Here is a 25731-nt window from a genome sequence, read left to right on the forward strand (position 1 = left end):
TGATGGAGCAGTGAGAAAGGGACTCATGTCTGAGTATACCCTGCCACACCTATAGTGGCCAAAATCGATTTACAAAAGGGGGTGGTGATGAACAGAGTGTCTGAATTGAGCAGACCACTCTTACCCAGTCCAAAGATCAGGGCTTGATCCATCACCGTTATTTATCTCACTGCCCCATCCCAGCTCAGAACATGGCTATATGCAAATCAGTCTGTCCCTGGCCCAGTGCATCATGGGAACAGGGCAGACTAAACTACCAAGCCAATTCTTTACCAGAAAGGAGACAAGCTACCGGGGACCGGTTTCTGGCATTTCAGCCTCTTCGGCCCGGCTTGCTTGAATCCTGATGGAGCAGTGAGAAAGGGACTCATGTCTGAGTATACCCTGCCACACCTATAGTGGCCAAAATCGATTTACAAAAGGGGGTGGTGATGAACAGAGTGTCTGAATTGAGCAGACCACTCTTACCCAGTCCAAAGATCAGGGCTTGATCCATCACCGTTATTTATCTCACTGCCCCATCCCAGCTCAGAACATGGCTATATGCAAATCAGTCTGTCCCTGGCCCAGTGCATCATGGGAACAGGGCAGACTAAACTACCAAGCCAATTCTTTACCAGAAAGGAGACAAGCTACCGGGGACCGGTTTCTGGCATTTCAGCCTCTTCGGCCCGGCTTGCTTGAATCCTGATGGAGCAGTGAGAAAGGGACTCATGTCTGAGTATACCCTGCCACACCTATAGTGGCCAAAATCGATTTACAAAAGGGGGTGGTGATGAACAGAGTGTCTGAATTGAGCAGACCACTCTTACCCAGTCCAAAGATCAGGGCTTGATCCATCACCGTTATTTATCTCACTGCCCCATCCCAGCTCAGAACTTGGCTATATGCAAATCAGTCTGTCCCTGGCCCAGTGCATCATGGGAACAGGGCAGACTAAACTACCAAGCCAATTCTTTACCAGAAAGGAGACAAGCTACCGGGGACCGGTTTCTGGCATTTCAGCCTCTTCGCCCGGCTTGCTTGAATCCTGATGGAGCAGTGAGAAAGGGACTCATGTCTGAGTATACCCTGCCACACCTATAGTGGCCAAAATCGATTTACAAAAGGGGGTGGTGATGAACAGAGTGTCTGAATTGAGCAGACCACTCTTACCCAGTCCAAAGATCAGGGCTTGATCCATCACCGTTATTTATCTCACTGCCCCATCCCAGCTCAGAACATGGCTATATGCAAATCAGTCTGTCCCTGGCCCAGTGCATCATGGGAACAGGGCAGACTAAACTACCAAGCCAATTCTTTACCAGAAAGGAGACAAGCTACCGGGGACCGGTTTCTGGCATTTCAGCCTCTTCGGCCCGGCTTGCTTGAATCCTGATGGAGCAGTGAGAAAGGGACTCATGTCTGAGTATACCCTGCCACACCTATAGTGGCCAAAATCGATTTACAAAAGGGGGTGGTGATGAACAGAGTGTCTGAATTGAGCAGACCACTCTTACCCAGTCCAAAGATCAGGGCTTGATCCATCACCGTTATTTATCTCACTGCCCCATCCCAGCTCAGAACATGGCTATATGCAAATCAGTCTGTCCCTGGCCCAGTGCATCATGGGAACAGGGCAGACTAAACTACCAAGCCAATTCTTTACCAGAAAGGAGACAAGCTACCGGGGACCGGTTTCTGGCATTTCAGCCTCTTCGGCCCGGCTTGCTTGAATCCTGATGGAGCAGTGAGAAAGGGACTCATGTCTGAGTATACCCTGCCACACCTATAGTGGCCAAAATCGATTTACAAAAGGGGGTGGTGATGAACAGAGTGTCTGAATTGAGCAGACCACTCTTACCCAGTCCAAAGATCAGGGCTTGATCCATCACCGTTATTTATCTCACTGCCCCATCCCAGCTCAGAACATGGCTATATGCAAATCAGTCTGTCCCTGGCCCAGTGCATCATGGGAACAGGGCAGACTAAACTACCAAGCCAATTCTTTACCAGAAAGGAGACAAGCTACCGGGGACCGGTTTCTGGCATTTCAGCCTCTTCGGCCCGGCTTGCTTGAATCCTGATGGAGCAGTGAGAAAGGGACTCATGTCTGAGTATACCCTGCCACACCTATAGTGGCCAAAATCGATTTACAAAAGGGGGTGGTGATGAACAGAGTGTCTGAATTGAGCAGACCACTCTTACCCAGTCCAAAGATCAGGGCTTGATCCATCATTTCAGGATTCAAGCAAACCGGGCCGAAGACGGCTGTAATGCCAGAAACCGGTCCCCGGGAGCTTGTTTCCTTCCCAGTGTAAGAATTGGCTTTTGTAGTTTGGTTTGCCCTGTTCCCATCATGCACTGGGACAGGAACAGACTAATTTGCATACAGCCAGGTTCTGAAACTGGGATGGTGCAGTGAGCTAAAAAACGGTGTTGGATCTAGCCCTGATCTCTTGACTGGGTGAGAGCTTTCTGCTTAATTCAGAGACTCTGTCCCTCACCACCCCTTTTTGTAAATATTTTTGTCCACCCTAAGCGTGGAAGGGTATTCTCAGATGTGAGACCCTTGCTCATTGCACCATCAGGATTCAAGCAAACCGGGCCGAAGACGGCTGTAATGCCAGAAACCGGTCCCCGGGAGCTTGTTTCCTTCCCAGTGTAAGAATTGGCTTTTGTAGTTTGGTTTGCCCTGTTCCCATCATGCACTGGGACAGGAACAGACTAATTTGCATACAGCCAGGTTCTGAAACTGGGATGGTGCAGTGAGCTAAAAAACGGTGTTGGATCTAGCCCTGATCTCTTGACTGGGTGAGAGCTTTCTGCTTAATTCAGAGACTCTGTCCCTCACCACCCCTTTTTGTAAATACTTACTTAATCAGGGCATGTGGACTGTTGCGAAGGGGGTCCGACTGCTTGTCAATTGCTTGCCAGGAGCTGGGGCACAAGAGTAAAGTCGGCTTAGGGATGATTGCAGGGCAAAATTTACTTAGAAACGGGGCAGGGTCGCGGAGTCACTTACTTAATCAGGGCATGAAGGCTGCTGCCAAGGGGGTCCGAGTACCTCGCTTCTAGGATTACTCACGCTCAATGCCCGATCCGGAGCGCGTTAAGAATACTTCCTGGTGGCGCGCGCATGCATTTGGCTATATTCTATGAGCATGCGTGTTTGGGAGCACTAACTGAGACGTGAGTATAGTGTATCGAAAACCGCGCATGGGCAGTGTAGTTTAGGTCGTGACAGAATGTGGAGCATTAATGAATAGAGCACAAGCACGAATTAGGAGATTGGAATAGAGTAATGCTATTAGGATCTTGCTTGAAATTGAGGTAATCAGGCAGGTCGAATTTGCTGGGTGTAATGGAATTTAGGTGTGGGCGAATCAAGATCATGGGTAGGAGGTGAAGTAGTTTTTCAATAGTTATACTAATATGCATAGATGTATATCTAAAGGAATATTTAGATCTTTACAGTATAGCAATCGAGGGAATTTAGTCCTTTCTCAATAGTCTTGCCACTTCAAGTTGCTATATATTGGCCAAACAACCCAACAAGTAAAGACTCGGATGTCCCAACATAGGAGCAGAATCCGATGCAGAGTAACTACAGCTCCTCTGGTTGAACATTTCATAGAATTTGGCCACAATGAAAACGACTTGAAGTGGCAAGTCATTGACAAACTAACACCCAATGCAAGGGGTGGTAATCATCAACAAACTACCCTGAACCGCCTGGAGTGCAAATGGATCTACAATTGCAAGACTATTGAGAAAGGACTAAATTCCCTCGATGAATGGAATATGGTTACCTGATTAGCTTTGCCAACGTGCTGCATGCAGTAAACTACATATGATCAAAATGTTTTTAACTTTAATATTGCTATACTGTAAAGATCTAAATATTCCTTTAGATATACATCTATGCATATTAGTATAACTATTGAAAAACTACTTCACCTCCTACCCATGACCTTGATTCGCCCACACCTAATTCCATTACACCCAGCAAATTCGATCTGCCTGATTACCTCAATTTCAAGCAAGATCCTAATAGCATTACTCTATTCCAATCTCCTAATTCGTGCTTGTGCTCTATTCATTAATGCTCCACATTCTGTCACGACCTAAACTACACTGCCCATGCGCGGTTTTCGATACACTATACTCGCGACTCAGTTAGTGCTCCCGAACACGCATGCGCATAGAATATAGCCGAATGCATGCGCGCGCCACCAGGAAGTATTCTTAACGCGCTCCGGATCGGGCATTGAGCGTGAGTAATCCTAGAAGCGAGGTACTCGGACCCCCTTGGCAGCAGCCTTCATGCCCTGATTAAGTAAGTGACTCCGCGACCCTGCCCCGTTTCTAAGTAAATTTTGCCCGGCAATCATCCCTAACCCGTCTTTACTCTTGTGCCCCAGCTCCTGGCAAGCAATTGACAAGCAGTCGGACCGCCTTCGCAACAGTCTACAATCCCTGATTAAGTAAGTGACTCTGCGACCCTGTCCCTTTTTGTGAGTAATTTTACCCAGCAATCCTAACCCGACCACATTCTAGTGCCCCAGCTCCTGGCAAGCAGTTGGCCGATCGATGTTGTTACGTTTCCCAAATCACTAAATAGACCCCTAATGCAGCGCAGAAAAAATCACTTAGTAAGTGCCCGCCTTTTTTGCCCTCCTTCTCGCTGTTTATACTTCAACTTGAGGTCATAATATGTATGCCTTAAAATTTTTGTTCATTAGGCGCAAGAAGGATCCTTAAACTGGTCTGCCGAACTGTCCAGACTTTGCTTTCTGATACACCTTGAAATTAATAAGTCATGCCTGCAATTGCGCGTTAAGTTTAGATTTCCAAAATGTTGACAACTTCTCTGTCTCCTAGCCTATGTTTAGTTGGTTTTAATTAATCTAAGTATGTGTTGCTACTATTTTTTCCGCTCACATGACTGGACTCTTGAGTCAAAATGATTTAATAGATGCTCCTCCTTCATTCTCGCATAACCAAACCATGATATACATGTTTAACTAAATGATCTTTACTTGGGCCACCGCTTTTAGTCACTACCGACCCGCAATAGACAGCGATTATGTAAGGTTTTTATTAGCATCAATGACTATTGTAAATGTACTACGATGTGACATAGTTTTCTCTGATCCCCCAGAAATTACGCCTGCCAACCGGCTGATGTCTTACCGATTCTGAATTAAGTTTTTGAGCCTAAAGGACTATACTAACTACAGAGTAAGTGAGAATGAATCAGGGCCCACATGTCACTAAGCGCCCCCCCCTTTCCCCTGATTAATAAAAATAGCGCAGCACACATTGGTTTATTGCTAAGCGCCACCTTCCCAATTACATTGTACTGTGCATGGAATTGTATCCTGCCACGGGGAGCACCAAAATCACTATGCTAAGAGAATGTATATGTAGGTTCCTTTTTTTAATTTTAATTACTTCTCCACATTTCAGGAAGCTCCCCAGTCCTGATGATGATCAAAAATAATATAGATCGAAACATCGTCGACCTACTCAAGAAAATATATCCCCCCCATTGTATATATGTATGTGGTCTTTTACCTTGTTGTTGTGTGACATTCCGTTTTCACTATGTTCACTTGTGTCACGTTATGCACTTTGTCACTCATATGAGCACCTGAAACTTTTTTGATAAATGTTGAAAGAGAAAATAAATAATTCTATATGTACCTACATCTTCAGCTCCCTAGCGTGAATTATTCCTACGCTATACTTTCGCTCAGGACCTTATTAGGCCACCCTTGAACCATTGTTCTTTCAAAACAATCACTACTACCCCAGGTTCGCCTTATGGGGTACCCTTGTTCTTAAGAAATATGTATTTTTACCAAAGGCAGAAATGTGCCTGCCACAAAAATACTGCTGGGCCTGCTGGAGACTGTGCTCTGTCACAAGCTGTTACCTCATAGATTCTCCTGCAGCAGTGTCTCAAAGTGGAGGATGTCTCAAGCCACAGAGTGCAAAATCCAATATGAAACCTGCTCTTCATGGCATCAGTCAACCTGCATTCCCTGTGGGTTGGGGAAGGGCACAGGAGCGGGGTATAAGAGTCTGGGGAGGGCCAGATAAGTCATGGGAAGAGTAGGGCAAGAGAGGAGTCAGCGCAGCAGGGGAGTGGGGGTGGTATAGGAGAAATGCCCTAGTGCCAAGTTCGCCATATTAAAAAAAGGAGGAGTCAATGGAGGGGTAATTAGTGGTGAACAGAAGTTCGGTCCAAGCGCCTGCAGAGAAGCGGACGGGCCGATGGCTCATTGCACAGAAGGGGTGCTCTGTGCATTTCAAAGGAAGGCAGCAGAGGACGTTAACACTTCTCCTGCAAGCTAGACTATTGTTCACCCTCCTTTTACTGGCTCAGAAGCAGAGCAGAGCCAGGAAATAAAGGGTCCGTTTTTTTGTCTCCAATTTTGCAGACCCTTTTGTAAAAATTGCAGGAATTTTACAAAAATCCCAAATTTGCGACTTTTTCCAAATTACAGAATCGCCATATTCTGAAGGGTCTGTATGACAAGCAATGGCAAAACCAATGGGTCTTGGGTATGTGCGAGCTTTTGGCTTTGCCAGTGTCTTTTCGCCATGTTGTACAAAAGTGTGGTTGCTGTTTAGCATGGCTAAAAGACATTGGCCTGATGCAGACTAGCATGGCATAGATTGGAGTGGCATAGAGTGGATTGGCGCAGAGTGGAGATGCATAGAGAGGAGATGTCATAAAATGGAGCAGAGGCGAATCACATGGAGTAGAATGGAGTGTATATCATGGCGTGGAGTGGCATAGAGTGGCGTAGAATTACGTGGAAAGCCATAGAGAAGCATTGTTTGGGGTGGAGGGGAGTAGAGTAGAGCTGAGAAGAGTAGAGTAGAGCTGAGTGGAGTAGAGTAGAGTGGCATAGACTGAAGTGGAGTGGCATAGAGTGGTTTGGAGTAGAGGGCCATGGAGCGGCATAGAGTGCAGTGGAGGGTCATTGTTTGGCATGGAGAGGAGTAGCATAGAACAGTGTGGCATAAAGTGAAGTAGTGTAGAGTAGCATGGAGTGGAATATAGGAGAGTGAATTGGCGCGAAGTAGAGTGGTGTGGAGTGGTGTGGCATAGAGTAGAATGGAGTAGAACAGAGTAGCATAGAGTACAGTGGCATAGAGTGACATGGAGTGGTATAAAGTGGCATAGAGTAAAGTGGTATGGAGCAGCATAGAGTGGCATCACGTAGAACAGTGTGGCCTAGAGTAAAGTTGTGTAGAGTGGCGTGGAGTGGATTGGCATGGAATAGAGTAGAGTAGCGTAAAACAGAGTGGGATAGAGTACAGTGGCATAGAGTGCAGTGGAGAGGCATGGAGTATAGTGGCATGGAGTAGCATAGAGAGGCATGGACTGGCATTGTTTGGCTTAGAGTGGAGTGGCATAGAGTAGAGTGGTGTGGAGTACAGGGGTGTAGAGTGAAGTGGAGAAGCATAAAGTGGTTTAGAGAGTCGTGGAGTAGAGTGGTGTAGAGTACAGTGGCAGAGAGTGAAGTGGAATGGAGTGGCGTAGAGTAGAGTGGCATACAGTGGCATTGGCAGTGGCATTGGCAGTGGCATTGAATGGCATAGAATGGAGTGGTGTGGTGTGGACTAAAGTTGAAAGATGAAAGACGTTGCCGAGTGGATGAAGAACAGCCGCCTGAAACTGAACTCAGACAAGACGGAAGTCCTCATCCTGGGACCATCGCCCTCCGCCTGGGACGACTCCTGGTGGCCCCCAGCCCTGGGCACCGCTCCCAAGCCAACTGACCACGCACGCAACCTGGGCTTCATCCTGGACTCCTCCCTCTCGATGACCAGACAAGTCAACGCCGTCTCCTCATCATGCTTTCACACCCTACGCATGCTTCGCAAGATCTTCCGATGGATCCCAACTGAAACCAGGAAGACGGTCACCCACACCCTCGTCACCAGCCGATTGGACTACGGAAAGACCCTCTACGCCGGAACCACAGCCAAGCTACAGAAAAGACTCCAACGCATCCAGAATGCCTCCGCCCGACTCATCCTGGACATCCCCCGATGCAGCCATATCTCCGGCCACCTGAGGGACCTGCACTGGCGCCCCGTCAACAAGAGGATCACGTTCAGGCTCCTCACCCACGCACATAAGTCTCTCCACGACCTGGGCCCCAAGTACCTCAACGACCGCCTGACCTTCTACACGCCCACCCGCCAGCTACGGTCTACTAGCCTCACCCTCGCCGCTGTATCACGCATCCGAAGAGCAACCGCCGGAGGCAGATCCTTCTCCTACCTGGCGGCCAAGACATGGAACTCCCTCCATATCCACCTTCGGCTGACCCAGGACCACCTCGCCTTCAGGAGACAACTCAAGACCTGGCTGTTCGAGCAGTAGCGGACCCCCTCCCCCAAGCGCCTTGAGACCCTTCCGGGTGAGTAGCGTGCTATACAAATGTTATGATTGATAAAGTGGGGTAGGGTACAGTGGCACGAAGAAGAGTGGCATAAAGTGGAGTGGCATAAAGCAAAGTAGCGTGGAGTGGAGTGGAGTGGCATAGAGTAGACTAAAGTAGCGCTGGGTAGAGTGGAGTGACATGGAGTGGATTGGTGTAGAGTGGCATAGAGCAGACTGGAGTGGCATGGAGTAGATTAGCGTATAGCAGAGTGGTGTAGAAGAGTACAGTTCTGAGTGTAAGTGACTAAATCATTGATAAAGATGGCAGACACGGTGAAAGCAACAGCTGTATGCCAGTGGTAAAAGTAGGAAAGCACACTGCACATTCGGGAATAATACTGAAAAAAATAGTACATTGACAAAAGGACAAGGAAGAACACTTGTACTTGGTCAATGCTCCAGGGAGCATCTGACGCAAGAAAGGAAGGGAAGCCGATGGGAGTTAAGCAATCAAAAGATTGCAAAGAGAGTGACAATGACAAAATCAATGGTATGCTGTGGGCGGCGTAGAGTAGAGTGGAGTGGTGTAGCATAGAGTAGAGTGGCTTGGAGTATAGTGTCAGAGTAGAGTAGAGTGGTATGGAGTGGTGTACAGTGGAATGGAGTGCCATAGAGTAGAGTGGCATAGAGTAGAGTGGTGTAGAGTGAGGTGGCGCAGAGTGGAGGGGCAGAGAGGGGCATAGAGTAGAGTAGAGTGGTGTAGAGTGGATTAAAGTGGAGTGGTGTAGAGTGGCAGAAATTGGGGTAGAGTAGGGTAGGGTGACATAGAGTAGAATGACAGAGTAGAGTGGCATCCAATGGGGTGGCATGGAGTAGAATGGCGTATATTGGCATAGAGTGGGGTTGAGTTGTGTAGCATAGAGTGGAATAGAGTAGTGTCATATTAGATTTTAACTTTTACATGTAATAAAAGTAAGAAATACGCTGCGTAAACTTAACCTGACTGAGAGCGAACAATGATTGAATTGATCAATTAATCTTGTTCAAGATTAAACTATCTCAGATGAGCTCCTTTGTTGTCTATTAAAGGAGATAGAAACTGCATACCGAGATGCATGAATGCATTTAAATGTATTTTGTCAATTAATTGATCCCACCAGGCACAAACCGCTTATTGAGTGAGAGGGTAACTAGCATGCTTTTTAACACAATAACTGGATGGTTACAAAACCAATGCCTCCTAATTTATTATCACATTTAAGAATAGATTTTAACAATTTTACACGAAAATGGAGAGCCATTTTAAACTCTGAACAAAAGAGATCTAAAAATGAGGGGAATATTATTACACCACCTAAGACTGGAAATTATTGATGCAGTTTCTTTTGTTGTTCCATCATCTCATATCATGTTCTGATTGGTTAACAGCATGTTATACATGTGAGTTCAAAGATAGTCGTGTCTTCTGCTAATTGTCAGGCACACAGTTATCACACATTCCATTGCAAAAGGGCCCCACATCAGACTGACATAGCTGACAATCATTATGAAGTTCTCTAGAATTTACTTGAATAGCAACTGAAACTTATTGACCACTAACCATTGATTATCGATTGCATCGTGATAAAGCATATGATTACTATTAGACTCCTGTATGGTCCTAATTGAAGATATTTTAAAAGCCCAGATATGACTTTCTTCATAACCCCTTCCACAAATATCTATTGGAATGAAAGGTTCAGTACACAAATGTACACATTTAAGTGTGTACTAACTAGTGTCAGAGTGTCCTTTACTGTGGCTGTGTGTGAGTTATGTGGAGGATTGTGCTCTGGTTTGCTTCGATTTGTAAGCTGTATCTGGGAGTGTATTGTGCTGTTGGTGAACTGTGCTTGAATATGAGGATTGTGTAAGCATATATGAATAATGTGCTGTAACTATGGCATTAGAGTGTAAGAGTGTTAATTTTCTGGTTCTGGGTGAATAGCTGGACAGCACGTGCACTGATTACGTTTGTGCAAGCATGTGTAAGTGCAGCTGCTTGGTGACTCACCCTATGTGCCTGCTGCGGATCCGGGGTAGGTAGGGCAGTTTCTTCACGATAATTGTGCCATCATAGAAGGAAGGCTGAAACTTCTGGGATATGGCATTGGCGACCAACACCGCCAAGAGAACGGGCAAGATATGGGCAATTTGTCCTGTTGCCTCGAAAGCCAGAAGTGCTGTTGATAGGGTATGGGTGACAGCACCGGAAAAAGCAGCCGCTCCTGAAAGAAATAAGAAGAAAACTGAGCTCCTCAGACAGGGCTATGTGCACAATATTCAAGACGGGATACAGATACTGTGCAGATGACGTCTGCACAGAGAGCAAATGATTACCACAGGCCCGGGGCAGCGGCGTCACTAGGGTTGGTGTCACCCAGTGCGGGTAACTCATGGTGTCACCCCCTCACGACTTACCCCAAGAATCCATGATGGACCTCCTCCGAGTCCTCCAGTGCCAAATAACGGACCATAAGAATGGTTTCAGTGCTAACTCCCACATTGCCCCATCCCTTGTCACCCCCAGTCCCCTCCTCTCATTTGCAGTGGCGTCACTAGGGTTGGTGTCACCCGGTGCGGGTAACTCATGGTGTCACCCCCTCACAATTTACCGGATGGACCAATTCACCCTCTGCCTGCACCATGTCCCCTCTGCCTGCACCAACTCTCCCTCTGTCCGCACCATCTCCCCTCTGCCTGCACCATTTCACCCTCTGCCTGCCTCATCTCCCCTCTGCCTGCACCATCTCCTCTCTGGTTGCACCATCGCTCCCTGTGCGCACACCATCTCCCCTCTGCCTGCACCATCTCCCCTCTGCCAGCACCATCTCTCCCTCTGTCTGCACCATCTCTCCCTCTGCCTGCACCATCTCCCCTCTGCCTGCACCATCTCTCCCTCTGGCTGTACCATTTCCCCTCCGCCTGCACCATCTCTCCCTCTGTCTGCACCATCTCTACCTCTGCCTGCACCATCTCTCCCTCTGCCTGCACCATCTCCCCTCCGCCTGCACCATCTCTCCCTCTGCCTGTATCATCTCCCCTCCGCCTGCACCATCTCTCCCTCTGTCTGCACCATCTCCCCTCTGCCTGCACCATCTCTCCCTTTGTTCACACTATCTCCCCCGCCTGCACCATCTCACCCCCTGCCTGCACCATCTCTCCCTCCGCCTGCACCATCTCCCCTCCGCCTGCACCATCTCCCCTCCGCCTGCACCATCTCACCCCCTGCCTGCACCATCTCTCCCTCCGCCTGCACCATCATTCCCTCTGCCTGCACCATCTCTCCCTCCGCCTGCACCATCTCCCCTCCGCCTGCACCATCTCCCCTCCGCTGCACCATCTCACCCCCTGCCTGCACCATCTCTCCCTCCGCCTGCACCATCATTCCCTCTGCCTGCACCATCTCTCCCTCCGCCTGCACCATCTCTCCCTCCGCCTGCACCATCTCCCCTCCGCCTGCACCATCTCACCCCCTGCCTGCACCATCTCTCCCTCCGCCTGCACCATCATTCCCTCTGTCTGCACCATCTTTCCTCCGCTGTCATCCACGCAATCTATTGACACAAAAAGAAGCAGCGAAGCACCCAACCATCTTTTTTTTAAATCTTTGTGTTCTTGTTCTTAGAGGTCTATAATAGAAATGTCAAAACCACAAGTATCAAAATGAGGATGTGCCGATCTCCCTCGTTATAAGGCAACCGGAGAGCTAGGCGTGTCCTAAAAAGTGAGAACAAAACACGTTTTTTACTCTGAAGACCACGTTCTGCAATAATTAAATGATAAAGCTGAAAGCATTTTTAAATGCTCTGCTATTCCACTTGAGCTGCAGGATAAACAATCTTGCTAGCTGCACAGCCCATCTTAAAGTTGTTGCACAACTCTATCACGTATTGTGCGTTTTAACACACACGGTAACAATCTGCCTCAGTGACCTTATGGCACTGAGCAGAATGGTTCATGATCCCTTGACCTGACTGCCACGTCATTGACAGCTGAGGATCGATGGAGCTATCTGAAGCTAGTCAGCAGAGATGCCGGTACACCCTATGTGTGATCTGGAGCTCGCGGAGCAGGCTCCGAGGCTCGAGACTGGTGCAGCTAGCAGCAAGCCTTGGCTGCTGCGAGACGAGCATTATTAGGGCGAGGTAGGTCTGCGCATGCCATTAGATTAAATAGAGACATAACATACATGAACACAAATTTGCATATCACTGACAAAACGATAAACTAGATGGTGTCACCCCATTGTGAGGGTGTCACCCGGTGCGGTCCGCACCCCCCTTGTGACGCCACTTGCCCCTATTCCCTCCAGGTCCGGGACCTGACAGCTTCATTACAGAAATGCTCTGCAGTCTGCGCATAACCCCCCCACCCCCTCCCTCCCCGCAATACCCCCGCATCCTCTCTAAACAAGCATTAGGAATGCATTAGGGCTCGGTTTGTTTGAGTTTGAGATAATGGCATTGTATATGGTAATGTGCACTGACAGCTGCTGATGATTGTGCCAATTGAAAGAGTGGCTGGTGTACTGTCAGCTGTTGGTGTGTGTGTGTGTTTAGTGAAAGTTGCACTGACATTGTTTGTTGTGTGCGTGGGTGTTTAGCGGCACGGATGCATGGTGGAGTTTTTTTGGGGTGAAAGCGTACATTGATGGTTGTTGGTGTTTGTGGATGGTGAAAGCATTCATTGATGGCTGGGGGTGTGGTGTTGTGTGTGTTGTTTTCTGTGTACTGGTGAGTGTGTGGTGGTGAGTCTGTGGGGGTGAGCCTGGGGAGAGAGTGTGGTGGTGAGTGTGTTGTGGTGAGTGGTGATGAGTGTGTGGTGTTGAGAGAGTGAGGTGTGTGGTTTGTGTGTGTGCTATGTGTGTGTGGTGTATGTGTGTGTGGTGTGTGTATGGTATGTGTGTGTGGTGTATGTGTGTGTAGTGTTTTCTGCACACTCACACACTGCCCCTACACATTCACACACTGCTCACCCACACACTCCCAATGTCACCCTGCATAGTCACACACTGTTTATACTGCACACTCGTTCTGCACACTCACACAATGTGCACCCTGCACCCTTACACACTGTCTCTGCAGTCACTCTGCACTCACTGTCACTCTACACGAACTCTGCACTCATTCACTCTGAATCTGCACCCTGCACTCTGAATTCTGCACTCACTGCACTCTGAATCTGCACTCTGAATCTGCGCTCTGAATCTGCACTCTGCATTCTCAATCTGCACTCTGCACTCTCAATCTGCATTCTGCAATCTGCATTCTGCACTCTGAATCTGCACTCTGAATCTGCACTCTGAATCTGCACTCTGAATCTGCACTCTGATTGTGCACTCTGAAACTGCACTCTGAATCTGCACTCAGAATCTGCACTCAGAATCTGCACTCAGAATCTGCACTCTGAATATGCACTCTGCACTCTGAATCTGCACTCTGAATCTGCACTCTGCACTCTGAATCTGCACTCTGAATGTGCACTCTGCATTCTCAATCTGCACTCTGCACTCTGAATCTGCGCTCTGCACTCGCACTCTGCACTCTGAATCTGCACTATGCATTCTCAATCTGCACTCTGCATTCTCAATCTGCACTCTGCACTCTGAATCTGCACTCTGCACTCTGAATCTGCACTCACAATCTGCACTCTGCATTCTCAATCTGCACTCTGCATTCTCAATCTGCACTCTGAATCTGCACTCTGAATATGCACTCTGATTCTGCACTCTGATTCTGCACTCTGATTCTGCCTTCTGATTCTGCACTCTGAATCTGCACTCTGAATCTGCACTCTGCATTCTCAATCTGCACTCTGCATTCTCAATCTGCACTCTGCACTCTGAATCTGCACTCTGCATTCTCAATCTGCACTCTCAATCTGCACTCTGCACTCGCACTCTGCACTCTGAATCTGCACTCTGCATTCTCAATCTGCACTCTGCACTCTGAATCTGCACTCTGAATCTGCACTCTGCATTCTCAATCTGCACTCTGCACTCTCAATCTGCACTCTGCACTCGCACTCTGCACTCTGAATCTGCACTCTGCATTCTCAATCTGCACTCTGCACTCTGAATCTGCACTCTGAATCTGCACTCTGCATTCTCAATCTGCACTCTGCACTCTCAATCTGCACTCTGCACTCGCACTCTGCACTCTGAATCTGCACTCTGCATTCTCAATCTGCACTCTGCACTCTCAATCTGCACTCTGCACTCTCAATCTGCACTCTGCACTCGCACTCTGCACTCTGAAACTGCACTCTGAATCTGCACTCTGAATCTGCACTCTGAATCTGCACTCACAATCTGCACTCTGCATTCTCAATCTGCACTCTGCATTCTCAATCTGCACTCTGCATCTGCACTCTGAATCTGCACTCTGAATCTGTACTCTGATTCTGTACTCTGAATCTGCACTCTGATTCTGCACTCTGAATCTGCACTCTGAATCTGCACTCTGAATCTGCACTCTGAATCTGCACTCTGAATCTGCACTCTGCATTCTCAATCTGCACTCTGCATTCTCAATCTGCACTCTGCACTCTGAATCTGCACTCTGAATCAGCACTCTGCATTTTCAATCTGCACTCTGCACTCTCAATATGCACTCTGCACTCGCACTCTGCATTCTGAATCTGCACTCTGAATCTCCACTCTGAATCTGCACTCTGAATCTGCACTCTGCATTCTCAATCTGCACTCGCACTCTGAATCTGCACTCTGCATTTTCAATCTGCACTCTGCACTCTCAATATGCACTCTGCACTCGCACTCTGCATTCTGAATCTGCACTCTGAATCTCCACTCTGAATCTGCACTCTGAATCTGCACTCTGCATTCTCAATCTGCACTCTGCCCTCGCACTTTGCACTCTGCACTCTGCACTCTACACTCTGAATCTGCACTCTGAATCTGCACTCTGATTCTGCACTCTGCATTCTCAATCTGCACTCTGCACTCTACACTCTGAATCTGCACTCTGAATCTGCACTCTCAATCTGCACTCTCAATCTGCACTCTCAATATGCACTCTCAATCTGCACTCTGCATTCTCAATCTGCACTCTGCACTCTGAATCTGCACTCTGATTCTGCACTCTGAATCTGCACTCTGCATTCTCAATCTGCACTCTGCACTCTCAATCTGCACTCTGCACTCGCACTCTGCACTCTGAATCTGCACTCTGCATTCTCAATCTGCACTCTGACCTCTCAATCTGCACTCCCACTCTGCACTCTGAATCTGCACTCTGCATTCTCAATCTGCACTCTGCACTCTCTATCTGCACTCTGAATCTGCACTCTGCATTCTCTTTTTTTTAAAATCTTTTTATTAAGCAACATTCAGTCAAAAAATACAGTAATACATAATTGTCAAATATATTTAAAACATTTCAAACATATTGAAACTTCAAAATGAGTAGTCAAGCATATTAATAACTAAATCAGCTGTATAAAGAAAATATTAACAATGAAAGAGACAAGAAAAAAAAGAAATACAAAATTCAATATATCCAATATTATACACTTCAATAAATTAATTAAGCAGTAAATTAAACAATATATTCCTATCAAATCAGGATGATACACTTAAGGCAGGCAGCTTCACATTAGAGAACCAATTAGAAATTGGGGCCCAAATCTGATTTCCAAGAAGTCTAGTTTTTTTACCCCTAGTGCCATAAATTGAGATCTCCTGTTTATAAGTGGCCAGAAATCGGCCAAGCCACATCTGAAATGTAGGTGGCTCTAGGTCCTTCCAACGAGCAGCAAGAATAATACGTAAAATTGCAGTTGCTAAAAACATGGACCTTTGCTCCTCAATACTATGACCCAAAGAATCATCATGTCCCATCACATAAAGGGTTATTGAGTCTCTTATATTCCGTCCAAAAACCTGGGCCCAGAATCTCATTATCATCATTTTTAATAGATCTAATTTGGGACATTCGGCGAACATGTGAATTAAGTTCGCTTGAGGTTGTCTACATCTTGGGCAGTTGTCATCAGCATGCAAGCCCCAAGAAAACAATTTTGCTGGTGTATAATAAAGGTTATATACAACTCTGTAGTATTGAACTTTAAGGTTGGAGGCAATAAACAATTTTGATGATAGGGCCAAAGAGAAATCAATGTCTATATTTGGATTACCCAACCTTAGAGCCCAAGCTTGCTCCACCCGCTCCAAATCATCCTTGGTATTTTCAATCAATAATTGATATAGGCTACCTATACTGGTAGATCGTTTTCCAATGACTGAGAAAAAGTGAATGTTGTTCAATTCTATTCTGGGAACACAGTTACGAATATACGTAAATACTTGAAAATATTTAAGAAAATCAGTAGCAGGAATAGTATATTTCTGTTGAAGCCAGTCAAAGGTGGTAGTATTTCCTGGGCTTAAAAAATCTGCAACTGTCTTAATACCTACATTTTCCCACCTCCGAGAGGTGCTATCATTAAGGCAGTCCGAAAGGATCGAGCTATTCCACAAGGGGGTGTATTTTGTAAATTTTGGAATATTTAGTTGTTTAGATACAGATTTCCAAACCTTCCACGCATCAGTAATTACTTTTAACTTAATTTTTTTAAAGTACGATGGTTCAACCTGCCTCAAGAATAGCCCCTGACATTTGGTCCCCAGGCTAAGCTCATAAATAGAAGGGATATAAAATTCTCTATTAATTGGAATAGATATTTTAGAATTTAACAGAGGGCCCATGTGTTGAATGAGTGTTGCCCATAAATATAAAGTTAAATTAGGGATAGCTAACCCCCCCCCTACCTAGAGGTAAAGTTAGGAGTGGTAGGGCTCTTCTAATCTTCCCAAAACTCCAGATGAACTTAGACATGGAGGAGTCAAGAATCTTAATAAAACTACCTCCAGCCAATAGCGGAATTGTTCGGAACAGGTAGAGTATTTTTGGGAAGATATTCATTTTTAAATAGTTAGCCCTTCCAATATTAGACAGGTGTAAATTGTCCACTCTTCTAAGGTCTTCTTTTATTTTATTGATCAAGGGGGTGTAGTTAAGATGGTTGATTTCGTTCACGTCAGAGGATATACAGACCCCTAAATATGTTGCCTGTTTCACTTTATAAGGGCTTTCAAATGTCGTGTTATTTGTACATAGGACCATTGTTTTATCCCTATTAAGGGAATAACCTGAGTAAATGCCAAAAGTATGAGTAATTAATTCAATTTCACTAATTGCCTCAGTTGGGTTTGTTGTTAACACAGCCACGTCATCGGCATAAGCCAAAATTTTTGTCGAGAACAGACCCACTGTAACAGGTTGAATAACGGGTGAGGAAAGCAATTATACAATAAGGGGATTGATATAAAGGGCAAATAATATCGGGGAACAGGGACAGCCCTGCCTTGTGCCTCTTTGTATCTCAATAACCTCCGACTCAGAACCACAGATGTTAAGTTTTGCCTTTGGACCTACGTACAGGGCCTTTACAGCATTAATAAATGTATACCCAAAATTATTCCGTTTTAGGATGTTCCACAAAAATTGCCATGACACACGGTCAAATGCCTTCTCGGCGTCGAGAAGGATCATCGACATCCTGCCCCCCCGTGGCGCCCATGATGTCAAATAGGGTAATGGCTCTTCGGGTATGATCTGTGGTGCCCTTTCCCGGAATAAAGCCATGCTGCCACGGGGAGACAAGACACTCGACGACCCGACTCAACCGATTGGCTAAGACCTTGGCATATAGTTTTGAGTCGGAGTTTATAAGAGATATGGGCCTGTATGAAGATGGAAGATGGGGGGGTTTGCTTTTTTAGCAAAGATCGCTATATTGGTGTATTTCCAGGACTCAGGCGGTATCGCATTATATTGGACCCCTAAAAAAAGATTCAATAAATAGGGAAGTGTTGGACAGGCCACATGAAGGGCTTGCTCCCTCCCCGCATGACAGGGCCCGAGCCCCGGCCCTCCAGGTGCTACCCACGGAAGCAACCCGCACCCCGTCCCCTACGGGACTCCTGCCCCCGGACATCTCTGTATCATTGGCCCGGGCCACTACCAGCTCCATTGCCCGGCCCGGCCGCCATCTTGGACACTGCACCACGAGGCCGCATGGCCTCAACTCGACCTTAACCCTGGGCCTGGCCAGGCCCCGACATCCCGGCACCACCCTCCACCCAGGAGGTGAACGGACCACTTGGCAGGTCAATGGGAGGAAGAAGTGTCGATGGCTCTCCCCCGCCAGGTGCCGATCGCCCCCAGCCTCCCCGGGCGCTGGCTCCACCCCCCTGCTGGGTGTCTGGACTCCCTCATCCCGGACCTCCCGACCTCCAAGTGCGAGGGTCCGGACATCAAAGGGCGCCAGACCTATAACTGGGGCAGCTCCAGAGCAGGAAGGCGGTTGTATCCTGGAGTCGAGAGACACTGTGAAGAACTCATCCTTGACGGACTACTGGCGCTGCCGTAGCCCTGCCTTGTGAACTATCGTCTTGCCTGCTGGCGCTGCCGCAACCTTCTACCTCCGTCAACCTCGTCGGGACCTGCTGGCGCTGCCGCGGACCGTTGTAACTACCACCTTCACCGGGACCTGCTGGCGCCGCCGCGGACCGTCGCTTCCTACAATCATCTCGGGACCCTCCGGCACTGCCGTGGCCCGTCCATCTAGAACGCCGAGCTCGAGGATTGTGAGCTATCCATCATACCATCGCATCTACCAGATTGGTAACAAGACTGTCCCGCTACCCCTTTTCCCATCCAAGAGACTAGAATCGAGGGGATCCCTGAGTCCAGACCTCCTTGTACCATTCCACCGTACTTTGAGATTGCTTATAAAGAACGTTAAACCTTATCTTTGTGTGGTGTACATCTGTGGGGGGGAAGTTACTTGTCTGTACGATGGCTGGAGACGGCTCTCCCTGGAGACCTCTCCCCTTGTCCTCGGCCGACCCTCCCGGTCCGTCTAACATTGGTGGCCAGCGGCGCGATCCGAATCAACGCGTAATCGTACAGAGAGTAGCTCACCCCACGACGAAACCACAATGACAACCAAAGAGAGCGGATCCACCGAGAAATTCCAAATGGAGAAATTGGAAGAGTACAGCCATCGTGAATTGAAACAATTCTGTATTGAACTAGGCATTGCTACCACCGGTCTGAGTACTAAAGACGATTTCAAGCACGCCATTGAGTCATGGGCAGAGACCGGGGCCGTCAGACCCCCGGACCAAAACGTTGCAACATCAGAGAGGAACACCACGGCTCCCGAGGAGCGAAGAACGGGTCTCTCGCAGGAAGAGATCCAAGAGAGAGAAAAAAACAGACTACATGAGTTAGAAATGGCCCGGCTCAAAATGGACGGTGAACTCAAATTAGCCGAACAAAAACTGAACCTAGAACATCTGCGGCTCCGAGAAGAACGGGAAGAAAAACAGAGGCAGAGACAGCTCGAAGAAAAAAGATTAGCGTACGAACACGAGCGTAAACTAGCAGAAATAGACTTACGGAAGCAGAACAAAGAACTGGGGGTGCCCGAGCAACCGCGCACCCCAGGAGCGACAGAGAAAAAAGTACACATCCCCAAGGATGTCGTTCGAGAATATTTCTTAGATGACAACATACAACAGTGGTTCAAGGCCTACGAGATCGCCATGACCTCCCACCGGATCGATCGAAGTGACTGGGGAGCCGGTCTATGGGGGAGGTTCGTCAATGAAGGCCGCGATGCCCGGTTACAGCTCCCAGACCATCTGATGACCTCCTATGACCACATGAAGGCGGCCCTCCTCACCCGATATGGGCTCACACCCGAAATGTACCGCCAGAGGTTCCGAGACTGCACCCGGATCCCGGGTACAACTTGGGTGGAATATGTGAACTATTTCAGCCGAGCCTTCGAGGGTTGGATCAAGGGAAGCCATGTAACGACCTACGAGCAACTTTTTAATCTCATGGTGTGGGAGCATCTCTCTAACAACTGCTTCGTCGAGCTCAGGCAGCACCTCCTCGACAGTAAATTAACTGACCCACGGCAGCTCGCCGCCGAGGCTGACCGGTGGGAGAGCACTCGAGTAGGCTGGAGTGGTCCACACGAACAGAACCGGAACCACCAAGGTCAGCACCGTCCCCGAGGAGGAGGAGGAGGCCAGGGACGAGGAAGAGACACCGTCCCGGCCGCTGCCAGCACCCCGCCCCCGGCCAACCGGGGCAACCCCCCGGTGCGCCCGGGGTTCTGAGCCAATGTCACGTGTCACCGATGCCAGCGAGTCGGCCACTATGCCAATGACCCGAACTGTCCACAGAACCAGACTCCGAGACCCCGCCAGGTAGCTGCCGCCGCCCTGGGGGGAGAACAAATCTCCGAAGAACAGGAAGAATACGAACAAGAACAACAAGAGTGGGAACCGGCTGCCATGGTTCTAGCGTGCCTAGGGGGAAGAGACATGGTCCCGCGGGCTCCCCTACCCGCCAACACTAGAAAATATAGTCAGTGGGTGAACATTAATGGGCGCAGGGCCGAAGCTCTACGTGACACAGGGGCCAGTGTGACGGCCGTCCGCTGTCACCTGGTGACCCCGGAACAGATCCTGCCGAACATTCTCTGCCCCGTTCGTTCAGCCGACAACTCGGAGAGTCTATGTCGGATGGCCTGCGTCCCCTTCGAATGGGGAGGAGTCTCCGGCATGTTGAAGGTGACGGTCCGAGATGATGCCCCCGTGAACTGTCTCCTGGGGAATGATCTTGAGAGTTCCCCGTGGGCCGCCGTAGAAAGAAGAGAGTACCTGGGGATGTTGGGCCTCCCGGACTGGGTGTGCGTAACCACCCGGTCCATGGCCGCCCGTACCATCCCCCGACCAGAAGAACCAGAATGGCCAGCACCGCCTCCTCCGATCGCTTCAGTAGAGGACACCGACCACACCGACCCCCCAGAGCAAACTCCCGAAGGGCTCGCTTAGCCCCAGGACCTTCCCGGCCTGGCTCAGTGGCGTCAAGAAGGGGGGCCCACCCAGGAACAGTTCCGTCAAGAGCAGAAGACCTGTCCCTCCCTCGAGGGACTCCGCCAGCAAGCCCTCGCCCAGAGCGCAGGGGACACCACCGGAGCCCATTGGATCTATTGGGACAACGACCTGTTGTATAGTGAACAGAGAATCGCGGAGTTAGGGGCCAGTCGAGTACTGGTGGTGCCCCTACGTTATAGAGACTTCTTGATAATATGGCCCACGATGTCCCCCTGGCTGGACACCTGGGTCAAGACAAAACCTACAGTCGCCTGGTGACCCACTTTTTCTGGCCCAAGATGAGAAACGACGTCCTCAACCACTGCCGGTCCTGCCCCACGTGCCAGGCCAGCGGGAAGAGCGGCCGCAAACTTAAAGCACCTCTACAACCCTTCCCAGTTGTCACCACCCCGTTCGAGAGGGTGGGAATAGACATTGTGGGGCCCCTGGACCCCCGTACAGCACAAGGACATCGGTTCATCCTGGTACTGGTGGACCACGCCACCCGCTACCCCGAGGCTGTTCCCCTGCGAACTGTAACAGCCCCGGTGGTCGGCCGGGCCTTAATGGGGATCTTCTCCCGGGTGGGCTTTCCCAGAGAAGTCGTCAGCGACCGAGGCACAAACTTTATTTCAAAATATATGAAGTCCCTCTGGCAACAGTCCGGGGTCACCTACCGATTCACGACCCCCTATCACCCTCAAGGAAACGGACTAGTCAAGCGGTTCAACCGCACGCTCAAAGGGATGATTGGGGGGTTGGAAGAGCCCCTCCGTCGCCAGTGGGATGTGCTGCTACCGTGCCTCCTCTTCGCATATCGAGAAGTCCCCCAGAAGTCCCTCGGCTTCAGCCCGTTCGAACTCTTGTACGGCCACCCTGTACGAGGGCCCCTCAGCCTAGTCAAAGAAGGTTGGGAGATGGCCCCCCTAAAGACCCCTCCAGATGTCTTCAAGTACCTCCTGACCCTACGCAATCAGACCAGGCGATTCAGAGAAATGGCGAAAGCGAACCTTGAGGCCAGTCAGGAGGACATGAAAAAATGGTACGATCAAAATGCCTCCTCCATCGAATTCGAACCTGGTCAACAAGTGTGGGTGATGTCCCCCACCGAACCATGTGCCTTGCAGGACAAGTGGACGGGGCCCTTCAAAGTGGTCGAGCGCAAGAGCCCCGTCACCTATCTCATTGATATGGAATCTCCACGGAACCCCCTCCGGGTCCTCCACGCCAACAGACTTAAACCCCACTTTGTGCGCTCGGAGCTCAGCCTCCTGATGGCGACAGACAGCGGAGCGGAAGAAGACTCCGAGCCTCTCCCTGATCTCCTAAAGACCCGGGAGAAAGATGGTTCCGTGGACGGGGTCCGACTCTCAGATGCCCGCACCCCGGAACAGCGCCAAGGCTGCCGGGATCTCCTGCTGCAGTTTGCGACCCTGTTTTCCCTCACTCCAGGGGTCACCCCCTGGTGCTTGCATGACGTGGACACTGGGGACAGTCCCCCTATCAGACATCGGGCGTACCGCGTACCAGATCGGGTACGGGCCTGCATCCAAGAGGAGGTGTCAAAGATGCTCACGCTCGGGGTCATCGAGCCTTCAGACAGCCCTTGGGCCAGCCCGGTCGTGCTGGTCCCCAAAGCTGCTGCCCCCGGCACCACCCCTGAGCTCCGATTCTGCGTCGACTATCGGGGCTTGAACGCTGTCACCAGAACCGACGCTCATCCCATCCCCCGAGCGGATGAACTGATCGACCGCATGGTGGGCTGCCCGCTACCTCAGCATCTTTGACCTGACGGCGGGCTATTGGCAGATCGGTCTCACACCCCGGGCTCAAGAACGATCCACCTTTTCCACCCCCGATGGCCACTACCACTTCAAGGTCATGCCATTCGGCATGAAGAATGCTCCAGCTACTTTTCAGCGACTGGTGAACCAGGTCTTGGCGGGGCTCGAGGAGTTCAGCGCCGCCTACCTGGACGATATCGCTGTGTACAGCCGCCACTGGTCCGACCACCTCCACCACCTCCGAGAGGTCCTGCAGACCCTCCAACGGGCCGGCCTCACAATCAAGGCCAGCAAGTGCCAAATTGGTCAGGGGTCCGTGACCTATCTCGGACACCAGGTGGGAAGCGGTCTGGTGGCCCCTCTACAACTCAAGATCGCTGCCATCCAGTCCTGGCAGCCTCCCGTCACGCAGACCGAGGTCCGAGCCTTCTTGGGGCTCACCGGCTACTACCGGCGGTTCATGAGGGACTATGGCAGCATTGTGGGGCCCCTCACGGAACTCACATCCAAAAACCACCCGAAGAAGGTCAACTGGACCCCAGACTGTCAAGCAGCCTTCGAGAAGCTGAAGGCCGCCATGTGCACCGCTCCTGTGCTCCAGGCCCCCGACTACAGTCGGGAATTCATTGTACAAACAGATGCCTCCGACCATGGCATTGGGGCGGTCCTCTCCCAGTTGAACCCCGAAGGACTTGACCAACCAGTGGCCTTCATCAGCAGACGTCTCCAGACGTCTCCTGGCCCGAGAACAGCGCTGGAGCACCATCGAGAGGGAGGCCTTCGCAGTGGTGTGGGCCCTCAAAAAGCTCCGGCCCTATCTCTTCGGTACCCACTTCCGGGTGCAGACAGATCATCGGCCCCTGCAGTGGCTAATGCAGATGCGGGGGGAAAGCCCCAAACTATTGCGTTGGCCCATCTCCCTGCAGGGGATGGACTTCACTGTGGAACATCGACCTGGCCAAGACCACACCAACGCAGATGGCCTGTCACGCTTTTTCCGCCTCGACGAGGAGAGTCCCCAAGAGGATGGGTGACTCTCCCCGCCTTCAGCTGGGGGGGACGCATGTTGGACAGGCCACATGAAGGGCTTGCTCCCCGGCCCTCCAGGTGCTACCCACGGAAGCAACCCGCACCCCGTCCCCTACGGGACTCCTGCCCCCGGACATCTCTGTATCATTGGCCCGGGCCACTACCAGCTCCATTGCCCGGCCCGGCCGCCATCTTGGACACTGCACCACGAGGCCGCATGGCCTCAACTCGACCCTAACCCTGGGCCTGGCCAGGCCCCGACATCCCGGCACCACCCTCCACCCAGGAGGTGAACGGACCACTTGGCAGGTCAATGGGAGGAAGAAGTGTCGATGGCTCTCCCCCGCCAGGTGCCGATCGCCCCCAGCCTCCCCGGGCGCTGGCTCCACCCCCCTGCTGGGTGTCTGGACTCCCTCATCCCGGACCTCCCGACCTCCAAGTGCGAGGGTCCGGACATCAAAGGGCGCCAGACCTATAACTGGGGCAGCTCCAGAGCAGGAAGGCAGTTGTATCCTGGAGTCGAGAGACACTGTGAAGAACTCATCCTTGACGGACTACTGGCGCTGCCGTAGCCCTGCCTTGTGAACTATCGTCTTGCCTGCTGGTGCTGCCGCAACCTTCTACCTCCGTCAACCTCGTCGGGACCTGCTGGCGCTGCCGCGGACCGTTGTAACTACCACCTTCACCGGGACCTGCTGGCGCCGCCGCGGACCGTCGCTTCCTACAATCATCTCGGGACCCTCCGGCGCTGCCGCGGCCCGTCCATCTAGAACGCCGAGCTCGAGGATTGTGAGCTATCCATCATACCATCGCATCTAACAGATTGGTAACAAGACTGTCCCGCTACCCCTTTTCCCATCCAAGAGACTAGAATCGAGGGGACCCCTGAGTCCAGACCTCCTTGTACCATTCCACCGTACTTTGAGATTGCTTATAAAGAACGTTAAACCTTATCTTTGTGTGGTGTACATCTGTGGGGGGGAAGTTACTTGTCTGTACGATCGCTGGAGACGGCTCTCCCTGGAGACCTCTCCCCTTGTCCTCGGCCGACCCTCCCGGTCCGTCTAACAGGAAGTATTTGTTTGCCCAGTATTTTGTAAAGGTCCAAGGGAATTTTATCAGGACCTGCGGCTTTACCATTTGAAAGCTCAGCTAATGCAAGCTCCAATTCTGTAATTGAGATTTCCCTTTCCAGTTCTTCTTTAGCTGATTCATCAATCAGTAGATTGGGACCTATCTCAGACAACCAGTTGTTAAGAAAGGTTTTTAGGTCTCTGCCAGAATATAAATCTTCATTTTGATATAGCTTTTGATAGTACTTCCGGAAAGCCCCTACTATGTCCTGTGTGGACGTGTATTGCTGACCCTCGTACTCAATCATCTTTATATTATTATAAGATTGTTTTTGACGTGTACGTAGGGCTAACTGCCTACCAACATGTTCCCCGGATTCATATAAACTTCTTTTGTTTGATTCATAAGTTTCTGCGGCTTTCTTGATTAATGAG

General features: G+C 50.0%; 1 protein-coding gene across 1 annotated transcript in view; it reads right to left on the minus strand.

The window, feature by feature from the left end:
• LOC147710906 (chloride channel protein ClC-Kb-like) overlaps positions 1-25731 on the minus strand; it is a 237394-nt gene that overhangs the window by 41617 nt on the left and 170046 nt on the right. The window contains exon 14 of the mRNA XM_086921682.1: positions 10443-10656. Within this exon, the coding sequence (XP_086777808.1) occupies positions 10443-10656 (214 nt within the window). The remainder of the gene's footprint in view (positions 1-10442; positions 10657-25731) is intronic.

Source organism: Lissotriton vulgaris, chromosome 5 (genome assembly GCF_964263255.1).
Source record: "Lissotriton vulgaris chromosome 5, aLisVul1.2, whole genome shotgun sequence".
Classification (NCBI taxonomy): Eukaryota; Metazoa; Chordata; class Amphibia; order Caudata; family Salamandridae; genus Lissotriton; species Lissotriton vulgaris.